We start from the raw sequence: 18,864 nt of genomic DNA, 5'->3' as shown, positions 1-18,864 counted from the left end.
AAAAGCCTGGACAATTTCTGGTAATTTCACAAAAATCGCTAAAAAATTAATAGAAAGTCATGAAAAATAATTTTAACTTTATACACACAAAAAAATTTTGAGTATGCTTGTATTCTTTATAAACCTTGGTGATAAAGACCTCAAAATTGCTCATAAATCCTTGACAATTCCTAAAAATGCTTTTATCTTTAGCCCAAGATAGACAACGAAAGACGTAATTTCTCAAAACTCATCTCATCAAAAATCAGGATCCAAAATTTCCAAAAATTTTGAAATTCTTGAAAATTATAAAAATCATTGTACGTATATGAAAGTAAGATAAAACGAGTATTTTGCGGTATTATGACGTTTTATTCTAGCTAAAACTGTGTTAAACAATACAGGTTTTACATCACTAGTGGACACACTTAATTCCTCGACCTAAAAACCAAAATTACTTAAAAATTCCCCACAATTCCATAAAATTACTTTTAGTTATTAAAGTGTAGCCAAATTTTCTTAAAATCTCTACAATTCGCAAAAAATAGTAATCTTTGTGGTGATTATTGTGACGTCTCATTCCAGATAAGATAGTGGTTCACGTCAGCAGGAGACACGTTAATATCACTTAATTACTTGTCAAACAACTCAATCAAAATGAGAATGAATCTGAATTATGTGTAATCTCCGTAACGTAATAATTTATTACTAAAACATGGAAATGACTGTAGTAAAAAGAAGAAAAAACATAAAATGTGCTTCAGTTTCAAACTAATCGAAGCATTTAAGCAATGTACTTTTTTTTTAATGAAGAACTTGAAGCAAAGTTCGTCGACTCAAGAACTTGACCTCAGAGGCAATAATGATGCTCAAACAAGCCACTAATTGTGCAAACAATTCAAAGTTTCTTGATTACAATCTAGAGAACAAGAGTTGCACTCGATTTTTAACTATTTAAATATTAAAATTAAATTTTTAAGAGAAATAAATTCAAATCAGGCTTTTTTGGAAAACTCAGATTTAGAAAAGCAATTTTTTTTCTTTCGTCTAATAAAACTAGATATACAGTGTGAGTCACTAAATTCGCTCTATTTTTGGGTATGCTTGTATTCTTTATAAACCTTGGTGATAAAGACCTCAAAATTGCTCATAAATCCTTGAAAATCCCTAAAAATCCTCAAATATTTTTAAAAATATCCAAAAACCATAAAACTTTTATCTTTAACTAAACAAAGAATGAAGACGTAACTTCTCAAAGCTGATCGTAAAGCAATTTTAAAAACATGAAATAAAAATTTCCAGCATTTGTAAATCCTTGAAAATCTCAATCTCGTTTAAAATCCCAATATGAAAAAATTGAAAAAAGTTAGCAAACATTTTTTGTACATCTAAAAAATCCAGAGAAATCTCCAGGAAAGCAAATCTGGCAAAATTTGTACAAAAAAAAAACAACACAAGAGAACTTAAAAATCACTGAAAAAGCTGAAATTAGAAGAAATAAATTCAATTCAGGCCGTTTTGGAAAGCTCAGACTTAGAAAAGAAATTTTTCTTTCTTTCGTTTAATAAAAAAATATACAGTGAGTCACTAAATTCGCTCTATTTTTTTATATTTCGAAAATAATCTGTTCGTAATTTGAAACATTTTTATATGAAAGTACAGTAAATTTTCTATTTTCAAAATTTTTCAAATCGGTTTGAAACTAATCGATTTCTTCACTTTTTGAGTGAAAATTGTGCCCTCTGGTGGGGATTCCAAAAAAACTTAAAGGCAAATCCGCGCGAAATTTGAAATTGCGTAGTGATTTTACAATTTTAAGAGATATAATCTTGAAAAACTCGGTTATTACTGCTATTGGGTTACATAATTGTCCCAAATCCAGGCTAGGCCTTCATAATTTTCCATAAAATAGTGGCAGGTGCTTCCCAAGCCCCCAGTTTTTGCCCCCGACAACCGGAAATTCCTCAGGAATTCATATGCAACAAGTCTAGCAGCCTCGTCCAAATAAGGAAGAGACATTCGTGGGGAATAAGGACATCGGCGACGTCACGACTGGAGATTTACAACATTGCAAGCGCATTTTATCGAAAATTTCCTTCGAAAATCTCAGTTATGTAAATCGTAGCGAGAGTTAGAAAGTCTTGCATCTTCCTCGCGATGCACTTTCGAATCAAGACTCATCTTTGACAATGATGAAGAACCGTTAATTCGTCTAGTTTTTATGTAAAGAAAATTTCGCGTGTCGACTAACTGTTTTGTTGAATAATTAACAATAGTGACATTCTTGTGAAAAACGCCACGCCTTGAAAAATTATTTAGCGCGAGGCCACAATCGGGCAAAATTTGAGCCAAAGCGACGATTCTTGACCGGAATTTTTCCTCACTCTTCGTTGCGACACACGACATGAGGGTATTTATAATTGGTGACCTTTATTTTTATTCAATAGCTATTTGCTCACTATGCTAATCGATGAAGTGTTTATTATTTAAGACTACAAAACCGACTTGCTTTTACTTCGAGTTTTTTCGATTTATGTACTTTTACTTTGCTTAATTTGTGACTTACCTAACGATTTGACAGTGGCTCACGTTTCTAATGGCAAAATGGTTGTTACCATCTTCGGAATTGCCACATCGTTTCATAAACGTTATAATTTTGACGATGAAATTGCGAGATTGATTTGAAAGGAATGAAGAACAGTTTTGTTGCATTTGAGTCGATGATGATTGCAATTAACACATGAATAGTTTACATCCTGATATATTTTCTCTTTTCTAGAATATGACCGTAACTGCAATTAACCCAACTTTCTTGCTTTTAGCCAAATTGTTAGCACATACGGTATGGATCATTAGTTCTCATTACGTCTCATCAACCAACAAGAAATTTGCTTCAAAAGAAGTTTTCTTCGCCAAAAATCCGAAAAAATTACGTTTAACTCTTAAAAACCCTCTCGAAATTATTTGATGTTACAAAAATTCCTTTAAAATTCTCCTACAATTCCCTTTTGTTTCTATTTTCTCAACGTTTCAAAATCTCGAAATCTCTAGAAAACTTCGATGATCCAAAAAAATCGAAGAAACATCTTTGAATATAACAAAAATTCGTAGATTAGTGACAGCAAAGGTTGCCATAAATTTGTTTTGATTGGAGACAAAAAAAAATTAGGTTAAGTCAGCTTGTATTAACAATGAATCTCTCACTTAATAGTTGACAAAATAGTTAAATCAAACAAATCCTATCGAATTCGCAAATGTCTGATTCGAAAAATTCGAAATTGTTGAGGGCTTCGCCCCCACTAGAACTCATTTTGTCAAAATTTATAGAGGGGGCTCACGGCTTTGCCGCTCGTCCCCTTCTAACCTCACACTATGTGATTTGCAAGTATTTTATATAATTAATAAAAACTCACACTACCGGATTTTGTCAAAATTTATATTTATTTAATTATTTATATTTATTTAAACTTATTTTGCCTCTACTATCTGATTTGCAAACATTTTATACAGTATGTCCCCGGATTGGGATTACAAAAGGCAAAAATTTTTTATTTGTGAAACCAGCAAACCTGTAATTAAAACTTCATTATTTTAACTCAGTAGAACGAAAAATTAATTTTTGTACATCGAAAAAATCCAGAGAAATCTCCAAGGAACGCAAATCTAGCAAAATTTGTACAAAAAAAGAAAAAACAACACAAGAAAACTTAAAATCACTGAAAAAGCTAAAAAAGTCCTACACAGTTTCTGGTAATTTCACAAAAATCAATAGAAGGTCATAAAAAATAATTTTACCTTCATACACCCAAATAATTTTTGGGTATGCTTGTATTCTTTATAAACCTTGATGATAAAAACCTCAAAATTGCTCAAAAATCCTTGAAAATCCCTAAAAATCTTCAAATATTTTTAAAAATATCCAAAAACCATAAAACTTTTATCTTTAACTAAAGAAGAAGACAAAGAATCAAGACGTAACATCTCAAAGCTGATCATAGAGCAATTTTAAAAACATGAAATCTCAATCTCGTTTAAAATCCTAATATGAAAAAATTGAAAAAGTTAGCAAACATTTTTTTGTACATCTAAAAAATCCAGAGAAATCTCCAGGGAAGTAAATCTAGCAAAATTTGTACAAAAAAAAACAACAAAAGCAACACAAGAGAACTTAAAAATCACTGAAAAAGCTGAAAAACCCCTGGACAATTTCACAAAAAATCACTAAAAAATTAATAGAAGGTCATAAAAATAATTTTAGCTTCAAACACACAAATAATTTTTGGTTTTGCTTGTGTTCTTTATAAACCTTATTGATAAAAACTTCAAAATTGCTCATAAATCCTTGAGAATTCCTAAAAATTCTTTTATCTTTAGCCCAAGATAGACAAAGAAAAACGTAATTTCTCAAAACTCACCTCATCATAGAGCAATTTTAAAAACATAAAAAAATCAGTACTCAAGATATCCAAAAATTTTGAAATTCTTGTAAATAATAAAAATATTGTACGTATATGAAAGTAAACTGCCAAAACTGCACGAAAAAAAAGTTTTTGCTTTACTTGAAACCAGCAAACCTGTAATTAAAACTTCATTATTCTAACTCAGTAGAAAGAAAAGTTCATTTTTCTCTTGCTTTTTAAGTCTTATCACATTGGAGATTTTAATTATTTGACAACTATATGTCACTTTGACAATTAATTTATTAATTAAATAATGATAGTTCTTGTTAAAAATGACGTTGATTTTTACCTTAATGCGGTTTCTTTGAGTTGCTGTTTATTAAAATTATGTTTTTCACAAACATTTTTGTTATTTAACTTGCGAAAACTCATTTGTCAAAGTGACATCATTGTCAAAATAATAAAACCACCAATGTGATGGTACTTAAAAAGCAAAGAAAAATATTATAAGTCCAAAATCAAGAGAAAAACGAACTTTTCTTTCTACTGAGTTAGAATAATGAAGTTTTAATTACAGATTGCTGGTTTCAAGTTAAGCAAAAACTTTTTTTCCTTTGCACTTTTGGCATAAAATCAAAGATATTTTTTTTTCTTCTTGTAAATTCAATCCGGGGACATACTGTATAATTATATTCAGTTCAATCCAATTTTTGAATTATTGAATTTTTACAATTTTTCTGCTAATAAACTGGAAGTCTATTTTTTGTTAGTTCAATGGGTACATCTAGTTTTTGTTACGTCAATAGAAATAATAAATTCTAAAAAATTTAATTATTATTAAATATTATTAAATCCTTGGCCAAATTTCTTTTATAGTCTTAAACAACACTTCACAAATCACTACCTAACTATTTTAAGTGGAGCAGTGTGCAAATTAACTGGGTTTATTGTGATAAAAAATACAAAAATCAATCTGAAAACATCCGATAATTCAATATTTTACGACTTTTGCCGAGGCAAAAATATCGAGAGCAAATTTTCATAAAGCAATAAACATCCGCCTATTCTATTTACATTTGAAACTTTATTAAGTCTGAGTAATCGTATGCATAAAGGTCATCTATTCGCAAATTAAAAGTTTGCAAGCGAGTGTAATTACTCATTAATTAGCTCGCTAGCCGCCAGTCAGACATCAGCACTGATTAAGTCTAATGAAAATTGAAAAAACGCGTAATTAGCCAGATTTAAAGCATGAAAAATAAGTAATAAACATTCAGGACTACTTAATAATGGAACGAAGACATAAACTTTCTATTTTACTGAATTATTGATGATAATTTCAAGAAAGTTCAAAGAAAGCAATCGAGGAATTAACTTGTCGTTATTTTCATTGAATACATTACAAACTGAAAGTTATTTATTCAAACTAAGAATTATTTGGTCTGAAGCCCACAATTTAACTCATATTTTGCAAATATTTGCATACATTTAGTAAATTAAAACGTCTGTCATGACCTAAGCACAATATAAATAAAATAAAGTCGTCACAAAACAAACTATGTTTATGTGGGTTTAGCGATAATCTGACATTTTGTAAATTTCTGTAATTTAGGTTAGTAATAACACCGTTTCAAATATGTTTAAATAAATAAATTAACCTTTAATTTTGAGCAATTAATTTTACTTATCCGGAGCGTAACGAAAAAACCAATTAAAACAAAGTCAAGGTCGGCGATTTAACAGTTAGAAAAAATGTGGAACGGAATATTTTTTCCAAATTTTTCGAATTGTTTACGGAAACGAGTGAATTTCGTTTCTTGCCAATTTAAAGAATATAAATAGGAGGGGGTCAACGAATCGCAATTCTATTTATAACTGGGACTTACGTTTAGATTACATAAAAACATGTAAACGTAAAAAATAATAGCCCGAATATGGGACAAGTGCGGCGATAAGAGGGTTAAAGCATTTGTGTTACAAAATGTTTGATAATTTTTATGGGTGCAACAATGTAATAAATTTAAGCTACAGCCTTGGCGTTTCTAGTTTTTTGATAGGTGTCAATCAAAAAAACTCCCCACGGATTCCCGAAAATCCAAACAAAAACCCCATATTCTTGTCTCGAATAAAAATATATGAAAAATTGTCAAATCTGTGATCAAAGTTCAAAAAAGTCCCAAAAAATCCTCAACAATAACAAGGATTCTCTAGAGTGACAACAAATCAATTTAAAATTATTAGCCTAAAAAAATCGCAAAAAACATACAAGAATTATGAATAAGCAAAAGAAATCTCAAAAAATCCTAAACAATATGATAAAATTACCCAAAAATCTTTTTAAATAATTTTAAGAAGTTTCAAATAATCTAGAAAATACCAAATAATACTTCAACATTCTTGTAAAGAATCTTACAGAAATTATAATTGGGCCGTTTGGCACTCTTTCAAATTTCTATTTAATCCTCAAAAAATATCAAAAAACAGAAATATAGGAAAATAAGTAAATATAAGAAAACAAGTTGTTATGTTTGCAACAATGTAAAAAATCTAAGCTACATTTTTAGTTTCAAATTTTATGATATTGTGTCATTCCCAAAAACTCCCCACGAATTCCCGAAAATCCCAACAAGTCATTTTCAGATAATACAGCAAAATGCTTTCAGGTTTGAGAAACATGCAGAAATCCCAAATTCTTGTTTCTAAAAAATAGTCAAATCTGTGACCAGAGTTCAAAAAATTCCCAAAAATTCTTAACAAAAACAAGAATCCTCTGGAGTGACAACATTATGAAAAAAATTTATAAATAAAAAAAACTGAAAATTGAAAAAAAATTGTACTAGAACTATTAATAAATAAAAAAAATCCCAAAAAATTCTAAACAATATTCCAAAATGACCCAAAAATCTCTTCAAGAAATTCTAAGAAAACCCAAATAATCCTGGAAATCCCAAGCAATCATAAATAATACTTCAATATTCTTGTAATTTAAAGAATCTTGCAGAAATTAGAAGAAAATTATAACTGGAACTTTTTGCATTAAAATCCCCCAAAAATATCAAAAAAATCAGAAGTCAGAAAATAAGTCCAGAATTTTTTTTACATTAAAAAAACGCATTTTATTTAATATTAAGTAAGAAATTTTTATCAAAGTTTTTGACTCAAAAATAAAAAAAAATGAAAATTGAAACAAAAATTGTACTAGAATTATTAATAAATAAAAAAAAATCTCAAAAAATTCTAAACAATTTACCAAAATGACCCAAAAATCTCTTCAAGAGATTCTAAGAAAACCGAAATAATCCTGAAAATCCCAAGCAATCTTAAATAATACTTCAACATTCTTGTAATTATAAGAAAATTATAATTGGAACTTTCTGCATTAAAATCCCCCAAAAATATCAAAAAAATCAGAAAATAAGCCCAGAAATTTTTAATATTAAGTAAGAAATTTTTATCAAAGTTTTTGACTAAAAATAAAAAAAATAAAAAAAGTACAAAATCCTAAGCAATCTTAAGTAATACTTCAACATTCTTGCAATTTAAAGAATCTTGCAGAAATTATAAGAAAACTGAAACAAAAATTGTACCAGAACTATTATTAAATTTTAAAAAATCCTAAAAAATTCTAAAGAATATACCAAAATGACACAAAAATCTCTTTAAGGGATACTAAGAAAACCCAAATAATCCTGAAAATCCCAAGCAATCTTAAATAATACTTCAACAATCTAGTAATTTAATTTAAATCCTGCAGAAATTATAAGAAAATTTTAAAATCCCCCAAAAATATCAAAAAAATCAGAAGTCAGAAAATAAGTTCGAAAAAACGCATTTTATTTAATATCAAGTAAGAAATAGATAAATGCTTTGAAATTCCCAAAAAATCCTTAATAACCCCAAATTTCCAGAAACTGCCTATGAGAGGTGAATTCAAAACTTGAAATCAATTTTTTTATTACGAAGTTCATTATTCTGTTTTTATTATTTAATATAATAGTTTCAATGAGTAATTTCTCGCTATCTTTGGAAAGGCATCAAAATCAGGTTCAAGTGACTTTTATCAAGTGGCTCGGGCCAAGTCGTTGCACTTTCTAATGGTATTGTGCGAAATGGTAGATATGGTCTAACTGGACAACCTTGACAATAATACCAATCGAAGAGAAGAAAACTATTGCCCTGAGTAGACATTAAGCATAAACTACATAATTGTGCAAATTACTTTAACAGCAACAAAAAAATCCACTCAAATTCAATTTGCATTCATGTAAAAATTTCAAACCCCAAGTAAGTAAATTGTGTAATCATAAAGATGGCAACAGTGCAACACCATTATGATACGTGACATAGATTAAATAAACACCCGTTTATTGTGTTCTTTGCCAATCACAATTGCAACACAAATAAAAATAATTTATGTGAACACAATAACAAAACGTTCGACTTTATTGGACGACAAAAGAAATTACTTTCGGTTTTACCATCCAAAAATATACAGTATGAGTCACCAAACAGGTCCACCACATGTGTTAATCATCAATTTAAAAGTCACTGTGGAAAAAAGCTATTTTCTATGGCCTATGATTTTGAAATTAAGTTGGCGACACTGAATTATTAGTAATATTGGGTTATCTCAGATGTCAACTATTAGGCCACTTTGATCGGAAATGAATAATTAAGAGAAACAGCTGAATTATCGTTATCACCAAAGTAGCTAATCTGTCAATAGCTAATAAGTAGGCCATAAATTATCTATGACAACTAGATAAAACTTTATGAAATGCGAATTTAGTGAAAACCGCCAAATTTTCACTTTTCCCATGCAATGCGGGCGCTTGCACCACTCCAATTTCGTAAGCTATAATCAGCGGCCATTTTGGTGCGCCGCTATTTCCAGTGCACTCCTTGACCTTGGAGTTCCTCAAGTTATTTTCAATCGCTGCAGGCCTCAAATACCGCAAAACGTTATTTATATACTTAAGAACACTGCACAAAATCCCAATTTTGTGTTGAGTCAAATTCAAGCACTGTTTTAATCCAGTAATTTTGTGATGGATGATAGAAAGTAAAAGTTGACATTTCGTACCGCAATGCAACGAAAGGTCATCACAGGAGGCGAACAATAGAGCTGTCACTGTATGATGAATACTCAGTTGGGTAGTGCAGCCCCCGCGGATGTTACGCCCCTGTGTTTGACCAAAATTCGATAAATAAGGTCGCGTAATTTACATAAATTAATTTTTTAATTAGCGGTAACTACAATTAGAGTGTTTATCGAAAAAAGTGAATGGCTGCTTGGGGGCTACCGGAATGGAAGATTTTTCAAATACTTATTTATCTTATAACAATTTTTTTTATTACGGAATTATAGGTTCAGGTTTGATGCCCTTTTCGCAGTAAACTAATTTAAGATTAAGATAAGGTTTTTCATCAATGGACACGCAATTCACTCGTTGAAAGTGTGATATCAGATTTTTACGATAATCGGCTCAAGTACCACCTTGACTTGACATCAAATCGGAAATTAACAACCTCTTAAGATAAAACTATTTTTTCAAAGCAAGAAATTGTAAAAACATAAAAGATGGAAGAAAAAATATCAATTGTAGTCTGCTAGTATTTTTTTGTTGCTTATTTTAACCCATTTTACGCATATAATACTTTTTTTATTTTATTAAGTTAATTTCTCTGAAAATAAACTTTAAAAAATAGAAGAAAAACCTTGCGCTCTGTTGAAATACTGCGCAGTCTTATAGTTTTTTTACCATCAATTTTACTCCGGTGATAATATTTGGTTGCCTGTTTTAACCCTCCTTATACTTGAAAAATTATTTTTAATTTTAAAAGAAAATTTAATAATTTTCCCAAAAAATAGAATTAATTCTGCGTTCTGTTGAAATAAAGGTCAATTTTATTGTTTTGTCACTGTAGTTGAACAAAATATCAACTTTAGTCTGCTAGTCATTTTTTGTTGCTTATTTTAACCCTCTTGCTGCTTATTTTCTAGAAAAAAAAATATGATTTAAAAATATATATATATGTATAAATCAAGACAAAAAACTTTACAAACATGAAAACGTGAAAGAAGGAAACATATTGCATGCGTTCTGATCAGTTTTAACCCTCCTTATGCTTGAAAAATTATTTTTAATTTTAAAACAAAATTTAATAATTTTCCTAAAATGAAAAACTTGAAAATAAAAAAATAGAAGTAAATTTGCATTCTGTTGAAATACTAATCAAATTTATTGTTCTGCCATTGTGGTAGAAAAAAATATCAACTTAAGTCTGCTAGTAATTTTTTGTTGCTTATTTTAAGCTTCTTGCTGCTTATTTTCTAGAAAAAAAATATATCTAATTTTCAGAAAAAAATATTAAATCAAGACAAAAGACTTTAAAAACATAAAAAAGTAAAGGACGAAAACGTATAATATAGTCTCAGCGTTCTGTTAAAATACTGGGCAACTTTATAGTAGGACAAAATATTTACCAATTTCACTCTGATGGTAATTTTTTGCTGCTATTTTAACCCACTTTTGGCATATAACACTTTTTTTTTCATTTTATTAAATTAATTTTTTTCAAAATAAAGTTTAAAAGACACAAAAAAGTAGAAGACAAATCTTGCATTCTGTTGAAATATTGCACAGTCTTATAGTTTCATCAATTTGACTCCGGTGATAATGTTTGTTTGGCTGTTTTAACCCTCTTTATGCTTGAAACATTATTTTTAATTTTAAAAGAAAATTTAATAATCCCAAAATGAAAAACTTGAAAACTAAAAATAGAAGTAATTCTGTGTTCCGTTGAAATAATGGTCAATTTTATTGTTTTGTCACTGTAGTTGAACAAAATATCAACTTTAGTCTCCTAGTAATTGTTTGCTGCTTATTTTCTAAAAAAAAATATAATTTTCAAAAAAAAAATCAAGACAAAAAACCCTACAAACATAGAAAAGTAAAGAAAGAAAACGTATTGCATGCGTTCTAACGATAGTTGGAACCACATTTTCAACAAAGCGCTGCAAAATCAAAGCAGACATTTTAACAATAACTGTTAAGTCATAAAACTAGTAACAAAATAAGTAAATTAAAGCGGTAGCGGCGTGGTGAGAAGTTAATGATTATTTTATGAAGACTAGTAAGTAATCACCAATTTAAATTTTATGACTAAATGTAATTCAAGCATGTAATTGCACATTATGTGGATTTATTTCTCCTTTCTTCTTACTCTTACCTTTATTTGGACTCTACTGTATGTTGCAAAAATATATCTGGTCACAATTTAAACAAAGCGCAGCATTGTGGTATATTTTGAATCACCCTGTATAATTTATTATGACTACAGCCATCAATTTACGGGTCGATTCCCGAGTCAAATAAATAATTTAAAGAGATAATAATAAGGCTGGCACTAGAAAGATTCTCGATAAGTGTAGGATTATTAAAAAAAATCAATAGGAATAAATGATGAAGAGAATTTATTAATAATTTGGAATCTTAAAAAATTCTGTTAATTGAAGAAGCCGGTTTTAAATACTAATTATTACGTATACATCAGAAACTATAATAAACAATACCGTAAATTCTCATAATGTCTTATTATCGTTAATAATGGGTATGCAAAACAGCTAGTACCTCCCTAATTACCAATTTTTTCAACACAAATCAAGATAATTAACGTATTAAAAATAATAACACGTTTCAAGTTGTAAAAATGTTAGAAGGACACGAGGGGCCCCCCTATTAAAGACTTTCTTTGTTTGTGAAACTAAGAGAAGAAAAATGAAAGAAGCATCTGTTAGGGTGCATCTGGCAACCAGGGCCGGCCTAGTAACACAACAATTGTTCAATTACAAACAATTAAAATAGGAAAGTAGAAGAGAATAATAATAAAAAAATAAAATAAAATAATTCACCCCAAGTACCCCTCAGTACCATCGCAACACTTAAATTATCGACTCAACAAATTATGAATCACCCACGTGACGTCACGTGGCCACCAACCCTTTGTAGGGTTATTATCGGATTTGAAACTTTTTATGCACTCACCGTCGTCCCTTCAATGAGCGAAATTTGCGAAATCACACCATTTTTGTTCACTTTTAATTCAAATTTCGATGACACGACACTGGAGAGTTGCAAAACGCGCTCGCACTCCTACCAACCTCGTGTTTGCTTACCAACTGACCATTGTTGCTATTCAACTTGAAGACTTCTTGGAATGGTAGTCGCATGATTGGCGGAGTGCGCATGCGTGTGGACTAAAACCGGAAATTCGAGGGCTTTTGGACGAAGGGGTGCGATTCAAAGCCGGCGCTGGCCTTGACAACAAAATACAAATTTTGTTACATTACAATGATAAATAAAAATTAGAATTAGTTTTAATAAAAAAATAAATGTGTATTGTGCGAGATTTTTTTAGTAAAATATTAATTTTAGAAAAAAAATTTGGAGGCGCCGGGTATCGATCCCGGTACCTCTCGCATGCTAAGCGAGCGCTCTACCATCTGAGCTACGCCCCCTGTTGAATGTTGTAATGGCTATCTGCTTATTACATTTACGTCTTTTTGTATTGTTGGTTATCTACCAGGTGTATAAAAACTAAAACGTTTTATGTTTAAACTATTTATTTATATAAAAATATGTCGTTCTGACGAGAATAAGATTTTTCAACATTTTTTTTAACTCGGTTTTTGAGTTTTGAGAAATTTTAATTTTTTGAAAAGACAACCGTACGTATTTACAGTCTTTGAATACAATTTCAATTTTAGAAAAATTTTATATAAGTTGTCATTTTAATAAAAAAAATCGCATAACTCAAAAACAAAACCAAAACACATTTCATATAGCACTTATTAATTACTATTTTCTGAACACAAATGACTCATAAAAGACACTTACTTTTTGTTCACCTTTGTATATTTCAATAACAATTTCTTTGAATTGATAACAATAAATAATTGTATTTTATTGTTTCTTAAAAAATACAATACAAAAAAAAAGAACTTATATGATTGGCACAAGTGAAAAAATCAAAGTTTCTTTCAAAAAAAAATTGAAAACGAAATTTAAAAAGTTTGTAAAGTACACCAGTCAGTAGATTAAATCGTTAATTAATTATTATTTTTAATTAATTAGCGGCTTATGCAATGTGAAGAAGCTCAGCCAAGGGCGAAATTCAATCTTGACATGAATTTTTGGAGTTAATTAAATTTTAATTTTGATGTTATCACAAAGTGTAAAAATGATTGATTAGTGCGCACAATACCACAAAAAAGGAATTAAATTAAATAGTGTGGTAAAGCGTAATTCACAATCATTTATAAAAAAAACTAATAACAAATTTCTAGAAATAACAGGAAAATTTTGATTCTTAATTTTTTCTTAATTAAAAACTTACTTTAATCACCAAATTTATTTTAAAATCCCAAAAAGTCCGATCTTTAGAAGCATGACAAAGTATAGTTTTGATGGTAAACGAAGTCCAAAATCTCGAAATGTGTTTTTTTATAAATTCCAAAATATTTTTGAAGGTATTTTTAAAAATAAATCCAAAAAATGCATTAGGATTTTATTTAGTATTGTTTATTAGAATTATTTGGAGTAATCCAAAAAAACTATCATAATCCTCCAAAAATCAATAAAAATTCTAAAATTTCTTCAATTAAATAAAGAAAACTTAACAAACTCTTCTTAAAATAAGCATAAATCCCTAAAAATCCTGATAAAAACTCACAAAATTTGCAGTGTAAGAAATAAAACATCTCAGAGGAGCATCTGTAATTTATAGAAACTTATTCTCATTTCTTACAAACCCTGTAAATTCTAAAAAATTATTAAAATGTCTCATAAATCTACAAAGATTTCTATAAATACTCAAGAAATGACAAATTTTCTAGAAAATCACAAAAAAACTGGCAAACTTTCGTAGTCTTTAAATTTGAAGAAAATCATATTTGTTGATGTTTACTTCGCGGATTTTTACCGCATCTGCCACAATCTTTGTGAAAAAATCAATAACTTGGTCCGGTGTTGACGTTAAGCCCAATTACAGCTCCACTTTTGGGTTATTTTTGAAAATAAATCAAAAAATGCATTAGGTTTTTATTTAGTATTGTTTATTAGAACTATTTAAAATAATCCAAAAAAACTATCATAATCCTCCAAAAATCAATAAAAACTCTAACAATTTCTTCAATTAAATAAAGAAAACTTAACAAAGTATTTTTAAAATACCCATAAATCTCTAAAAATCCTGATAAAAACTCACAAAATTTGTCAGTGTTAAAAAAATAAGGCATCTCAGAGGAGCTTATTCTCATTTCTTACAAACCCTGTAAATTCTAAAAAATCATTAGAATGACTCATAAATCTTCAAAGATCTCCATAAACACTCAAGAGAAGACAAATTTTTAGAAAAATAACAAAAAAATTAAGCACAAAAATCGCAATTCAGTAATCAGAGTATATCATTTTTTATTGCAGTGGAAACGAAAGAAGGAAAATAATTAAATAGCAAACACAACAGTATTAAATTTAATGCGTTGTTGTTGGTTATTTTAGTCACAACCACATTATTTTTGTGTACATTCATGTGATAAGGTTTCTTGAAACGTGTTTTTAAAATTAATCATTTTAGTGTGGGTGTTGCAGTCATAAATAAAACAAAATAAAAAAGATGCAATTTTTCTCATTTTATCAATTTAAAAACCAATTAATAGTTGAGCAATTTTTCATATTTCGACTGATGCAAGACTGCACTCGATTGCATTTTCTTCCCATTTAAAAAAAAACTCTTATCTCATTTGACACAAAATATTTATTTCTCATTTTTTTACAAACTACAATTTCTCAGCTCGCAGATAAACCTTGTCGTTAATATTCAACAAAAAAACGTAAGGATTAAACACCACTGGTTTCATATTCGGACTAACCGTCAACTTGAATTTTTTTATAATTGTGATAATTCCAATTTTTGATTGCATGACCCCAAAACGCAGCCCTGAAAAGGCAAATTTATTTCAAAAAAATTCAAACTCAAGTCTCAGTGTCTCACCAATGCAATTTCTGGGCCCATCACCAAAAGGCAAATGCACAAATGGGTGTCTCTCCTTTTTTTTCTCTTCCGTGAACCGTTCCGGGTCGAATTTTTCCGGGTCCGGGTAAAACTCCGGGTCCATATGTAGCCCCAAAGCCGAAATTAGGACCGGAGTGCCTTTTTCAATGATAATATCGGTGCCACGAAGAGTGTAGTCTTTGGTACATCGACGATTTAGTGTTGGTAAAGGTGGGTATTTGCGCAAAGTTTCTGGAATTAAAATTGTAACAAAATCAAAAATTTTTCTCACTGTTACCATCAATAATTTGTTGCAAATATTTCATCTCTTTGAGGGCCTCATACGTGATTTGGTGGTCGTTTTTGGCCAAAATTTGGCAAATTTCGTGTCTTAATTTCGTTTGCATTTCTTCATTTTTGGCAAGTTCGTATAGAGCAAAAGTCATGGTCGTGGAACTTGTCTCAAAACCGGCCACGAAAAAGAGGAAAACCTGAGCCGACATTTCGTCAACTGTCAAACTTGTGGTATTCTTCAAATCAATTAAAATTTGAAGAAAATCGTTTCTTTTGATGTTGTTTTCTTCACGCATTTTTACCGCATCTGTCACAATCTTTGTGAAAAAATCTATAACTTGGTTTGGTGTTGACGTTAAGCCCAATTGTAGCGCCACTTTTGGGGTATTAATCGAAAAAAATGCCTTAATGGACTTCCAAAAATCGTACTCAAAAATTTTTTTGCCCATCATCCGGAACTCAGCATCCGGGTATTTGAAACTATTGCATTGAATACCAAAGGCACAAGTCCCGATCACATCGGTGGTAAACCGCCCCAAAACCTCCTTAATCTCCACATCAACCCCCGGATTTTCCCCCAAAGCTTGAATCATGTGCTTGGAGCACTCGACCACTGACTCAAACATCATTTTCATTTTTCCGGAGGTGAAAGTCGGGGTTAGTTTAATCCGGAGGTTCCTCCAATCCGAGCCATCGATGGCGAACAAATGTGCACTCAAAACGTCGTTTTTTTTGTTGTAGTAAAACCCACGATCGACGAAATGTTGGAAGTCTTTCGACATGATGTCTTTGACGTATTCGGGGTCCACCACCACCAGATTTGGTTGGGTCACAAGGTAGACACCCCCGCATTTGTGACCTTTTGCTTTGAACTCGTCGTAGAAGTGCTTGCTTAAGGTGCCAATTGACAGGCCTTGGGGGAGGATGATGTTGGTGTTGCCTAAGGGAAAGCGCGGTTTGATTGTTGGAACGCCTTTTTTTGACCAGTATTGGTAACAGTAATTGAAGTAGTTGATCAAAATTAAGAAAAAAAGTGTGAAGAGGAGGAAAATTTCTAGCCACAATTCGGTAAAAACACTCATTTTGACGCGAATGATGCAATTGCACTGTTGGTTAATCGGTTAGTTGTCCTTCTTCTTGTTTTGGATTGTTATCAAAGTTGTGCATTTGTTTTGTCACAACAAAACTATATTTTATGGTCTAATTGCCTTAGCCTATTGCCTATTTGAGACCTTAGATTAATAGTAAGAAGACTTTGCTTATTACGTTTCATTTATTATTAATATTGAACCAAGTACAATATACAGGGTGTCAAAAAAAGATTGTAAAATATTTCAGGAGGCAATGTCATGGACCAAAACAAACAAACAAGTTTTAATAAACATGGATCCGTCAAGTAACGGTTTTGGAGATATTAAAAATTAGTCGTTTTTTGAAACATTTATTTGTAATCTGTTCAAACAAAAATGAGAAGCTTTTAGTAAATAACAAAAATCAACTTTACATAAGATGTTCAAAGTGCGACATCTTCTCATTGGTTTGGATTTGCGTCATTGCTCCTTGGGGACTATAATAAAAAAAATGGACAATAAATTCGAGGAATATATACAGACTGTCCCAACGGTCCGAAAAAGCTCTATAACTTGTTTATTTTAAGAGATATTGACTTTTACTTTTTTTAGATTATAGATGCGTTTTTGATGCACATTTTAAAAATATTACGTTTTATATACAGGGTGTTCCAATATTAAAAAAACACAAAAGTTATGTTTTTTTAAATGGAATCTACTCAGTTTGATTTCATTTTTGGATTCTACGCTAAATTACAAATAACTTTTATAAAGGTTGTTTTCATTTATCTGTTATCAATTTTGATTTGTGGCGCTTTTTTACCAGAATTTTTGAAATGCAGGGGCCTGTCTAAAAATTCGTACCTTCTAAATACTTGCACACAAGTTAAAGTAAGTAACGCCGTTTGTTTCCTGAATGTTCGCCGCATCTTTTAAGTGTTTACTCAACAACCTGCTCAGTGGCATGTGCCTACTGCGATTTTTTAAATATGAGAAATTAAAAATGTCAAAAACTCATTTTTTTCAAATGGCACCTACTATTTATTATTGTACCAATCAAAAGATATTTTGACAAGCTATCCATCAATATAAGGTTTGTATAGTCTAGTGTTAAATTCTAAGTTGTTATCCTAAATTAACTAAGTTTCGAAAAACTTTTCTGTTTTAAACAATAAAAATCGAGTGGGCCATATGCACAAAAAAAAATTTGCACAGAAAATAAACTAAAGTATGGAATTGGAAATTCTTTGCTGTAAGAAAATGTACAATATTGTGCACAATTGAGTTACAGAGAAAATTAGGCAAAATCTAACATATCGCAAAGCAGTATTAACACAATTTAGTAGAAAAAAAAAATGTAAAAACATTAACAAATAAAAAAAACATAACATTAAGACTATTTTACAATTTTCTTAGATGCTCAAAAATATTACCATTTTCTTCAATACAAGTACGCAGTCTTCGTCTAAAAGATAGTCTAACACGACTTAGCATATCTGCATTTATGAAATAGAATGTATCGCGTATTCTTTGTTTCATATCCTCCGCAGTTGTTGGTCTCAGTTTATACACATTTTTATACAATTTTTTAAATGTAGCACTTTGCGGCAGTCTTGCATTTGGGTATTTTTATTTGTAGATTCTTTGAGCCAATAAAATATTACGATCCGCTTCACCAAGACTGTATACCATGTTAGTGAGTTCTTGACGAGTAAAATTCATTTTGGGACTTATAATCTTGAGAATAAAATTGACAGATCGCAACAATGACAGAAGCTCACTCGATTTTAATTGTCCAAAACAGAAAAGTTTTTCGAAATTTAGTTAATTTAGGATAGCAACTTAGAATTTTACACTAGACTATACAAACCCTATATTGATGGAAAGCTTGTCAAAAGATCTTTTGATTGGTACAATAATAAATAGAGGGTGCCATTTGAAAAAAATGAGTTTTTGACATTTTTAAATTGTCATGTTTAAAAAATCGCAGTAGGCACATGCCACTGAGCAGGTTGTTGAGTAAACACTTAAAAGATGCGGCAAACATTCAGGAATCAAACGGCGTT

The 18,864-nt window shown here is 30.0% G+C and overlaps 2 protein-coding genes and 1 non-coding gene across 4 annotated transcripts in view; all 3 read right to left on the bottom strand.

Moving 5' to 3' along the window:
* Nucleotides 1-12,564, bottom strand: part of LOC123008933 — a 45,864-nt gene extending 33,300 nt beyond the window's left edge. For both annotated transcript variants that reach the window (XM_044405001.1, XM_044405002.1), the window contains exon 1: nucleotides 12,428-12,564. The gene's annotated coding sequence lies outside the window, so the exon portion shown is untranslated. The remainder of the gene's footprint in view (nucleotides 1-12,427) is intronic.
* A 263-nt stretch (nucleotides 12,565-12,827) lies between these two features.
* On the bottom strand, nucleotides 12,828-12,900 carry Trnaa-agc. Its single transcript has one exon. It is a non-coding gene; the product is annotated as a tRNA-Ala (tRNA).
* A 2,279-nt stretch (nucleotides 12,901-15,179) lies between these two features.
* LOC123009155 overlaps nucleotides 15,180-18,864 on the bottom strand; it is a 10,559-nt gene continuing 6,874 nt past the window's right edge. Inside the window, exons 4-6 of the mRNA XM_044405281.1 lie at nucleotides 15,733-16,834; nucleotides 15,435-15,686; nucleotides 15,180-15,380 (exon numbers count right to left, since the gene is read on the bottom strand). Coding sequence (XP_044261216.1) covers nucleotides 15,220-15,380; nucleotides 15,435-15,686; nucleotides 15,733-16,834 — 1,515 coding nt within the window. The 3' untranslated portion in view covers nucleotides 15,180-15,219. The remainder of the gene's footprint in view (nucleotides 15,381-15,434; nucleotides 15,687-15,732; nucleotides 16,835-18,864) is intronic.

Source organism: Tribolium madens, unplaced genomic scaffold (assembly GCF_015345945.1).
Source record: "Tribolium madens isolate multiple individuals breed KSU strain unplaced genomic scaffold, Tmad_KSU_1.1 Scaffold_71;HRSCAF=194;Tcas5.2_LG6, whole genome shotgun sequence".
Classification (NCBI taxonomy): domain Eukaryota; kingdom Metazoa; phylum Arthropoda; class Insecta; order Coleoptera; family Tenebrionidae; genus Tribolium; species Tribolium madens.
This window is presented reverse-complemented; position numbering and strand designations above follow the sequence as displayed.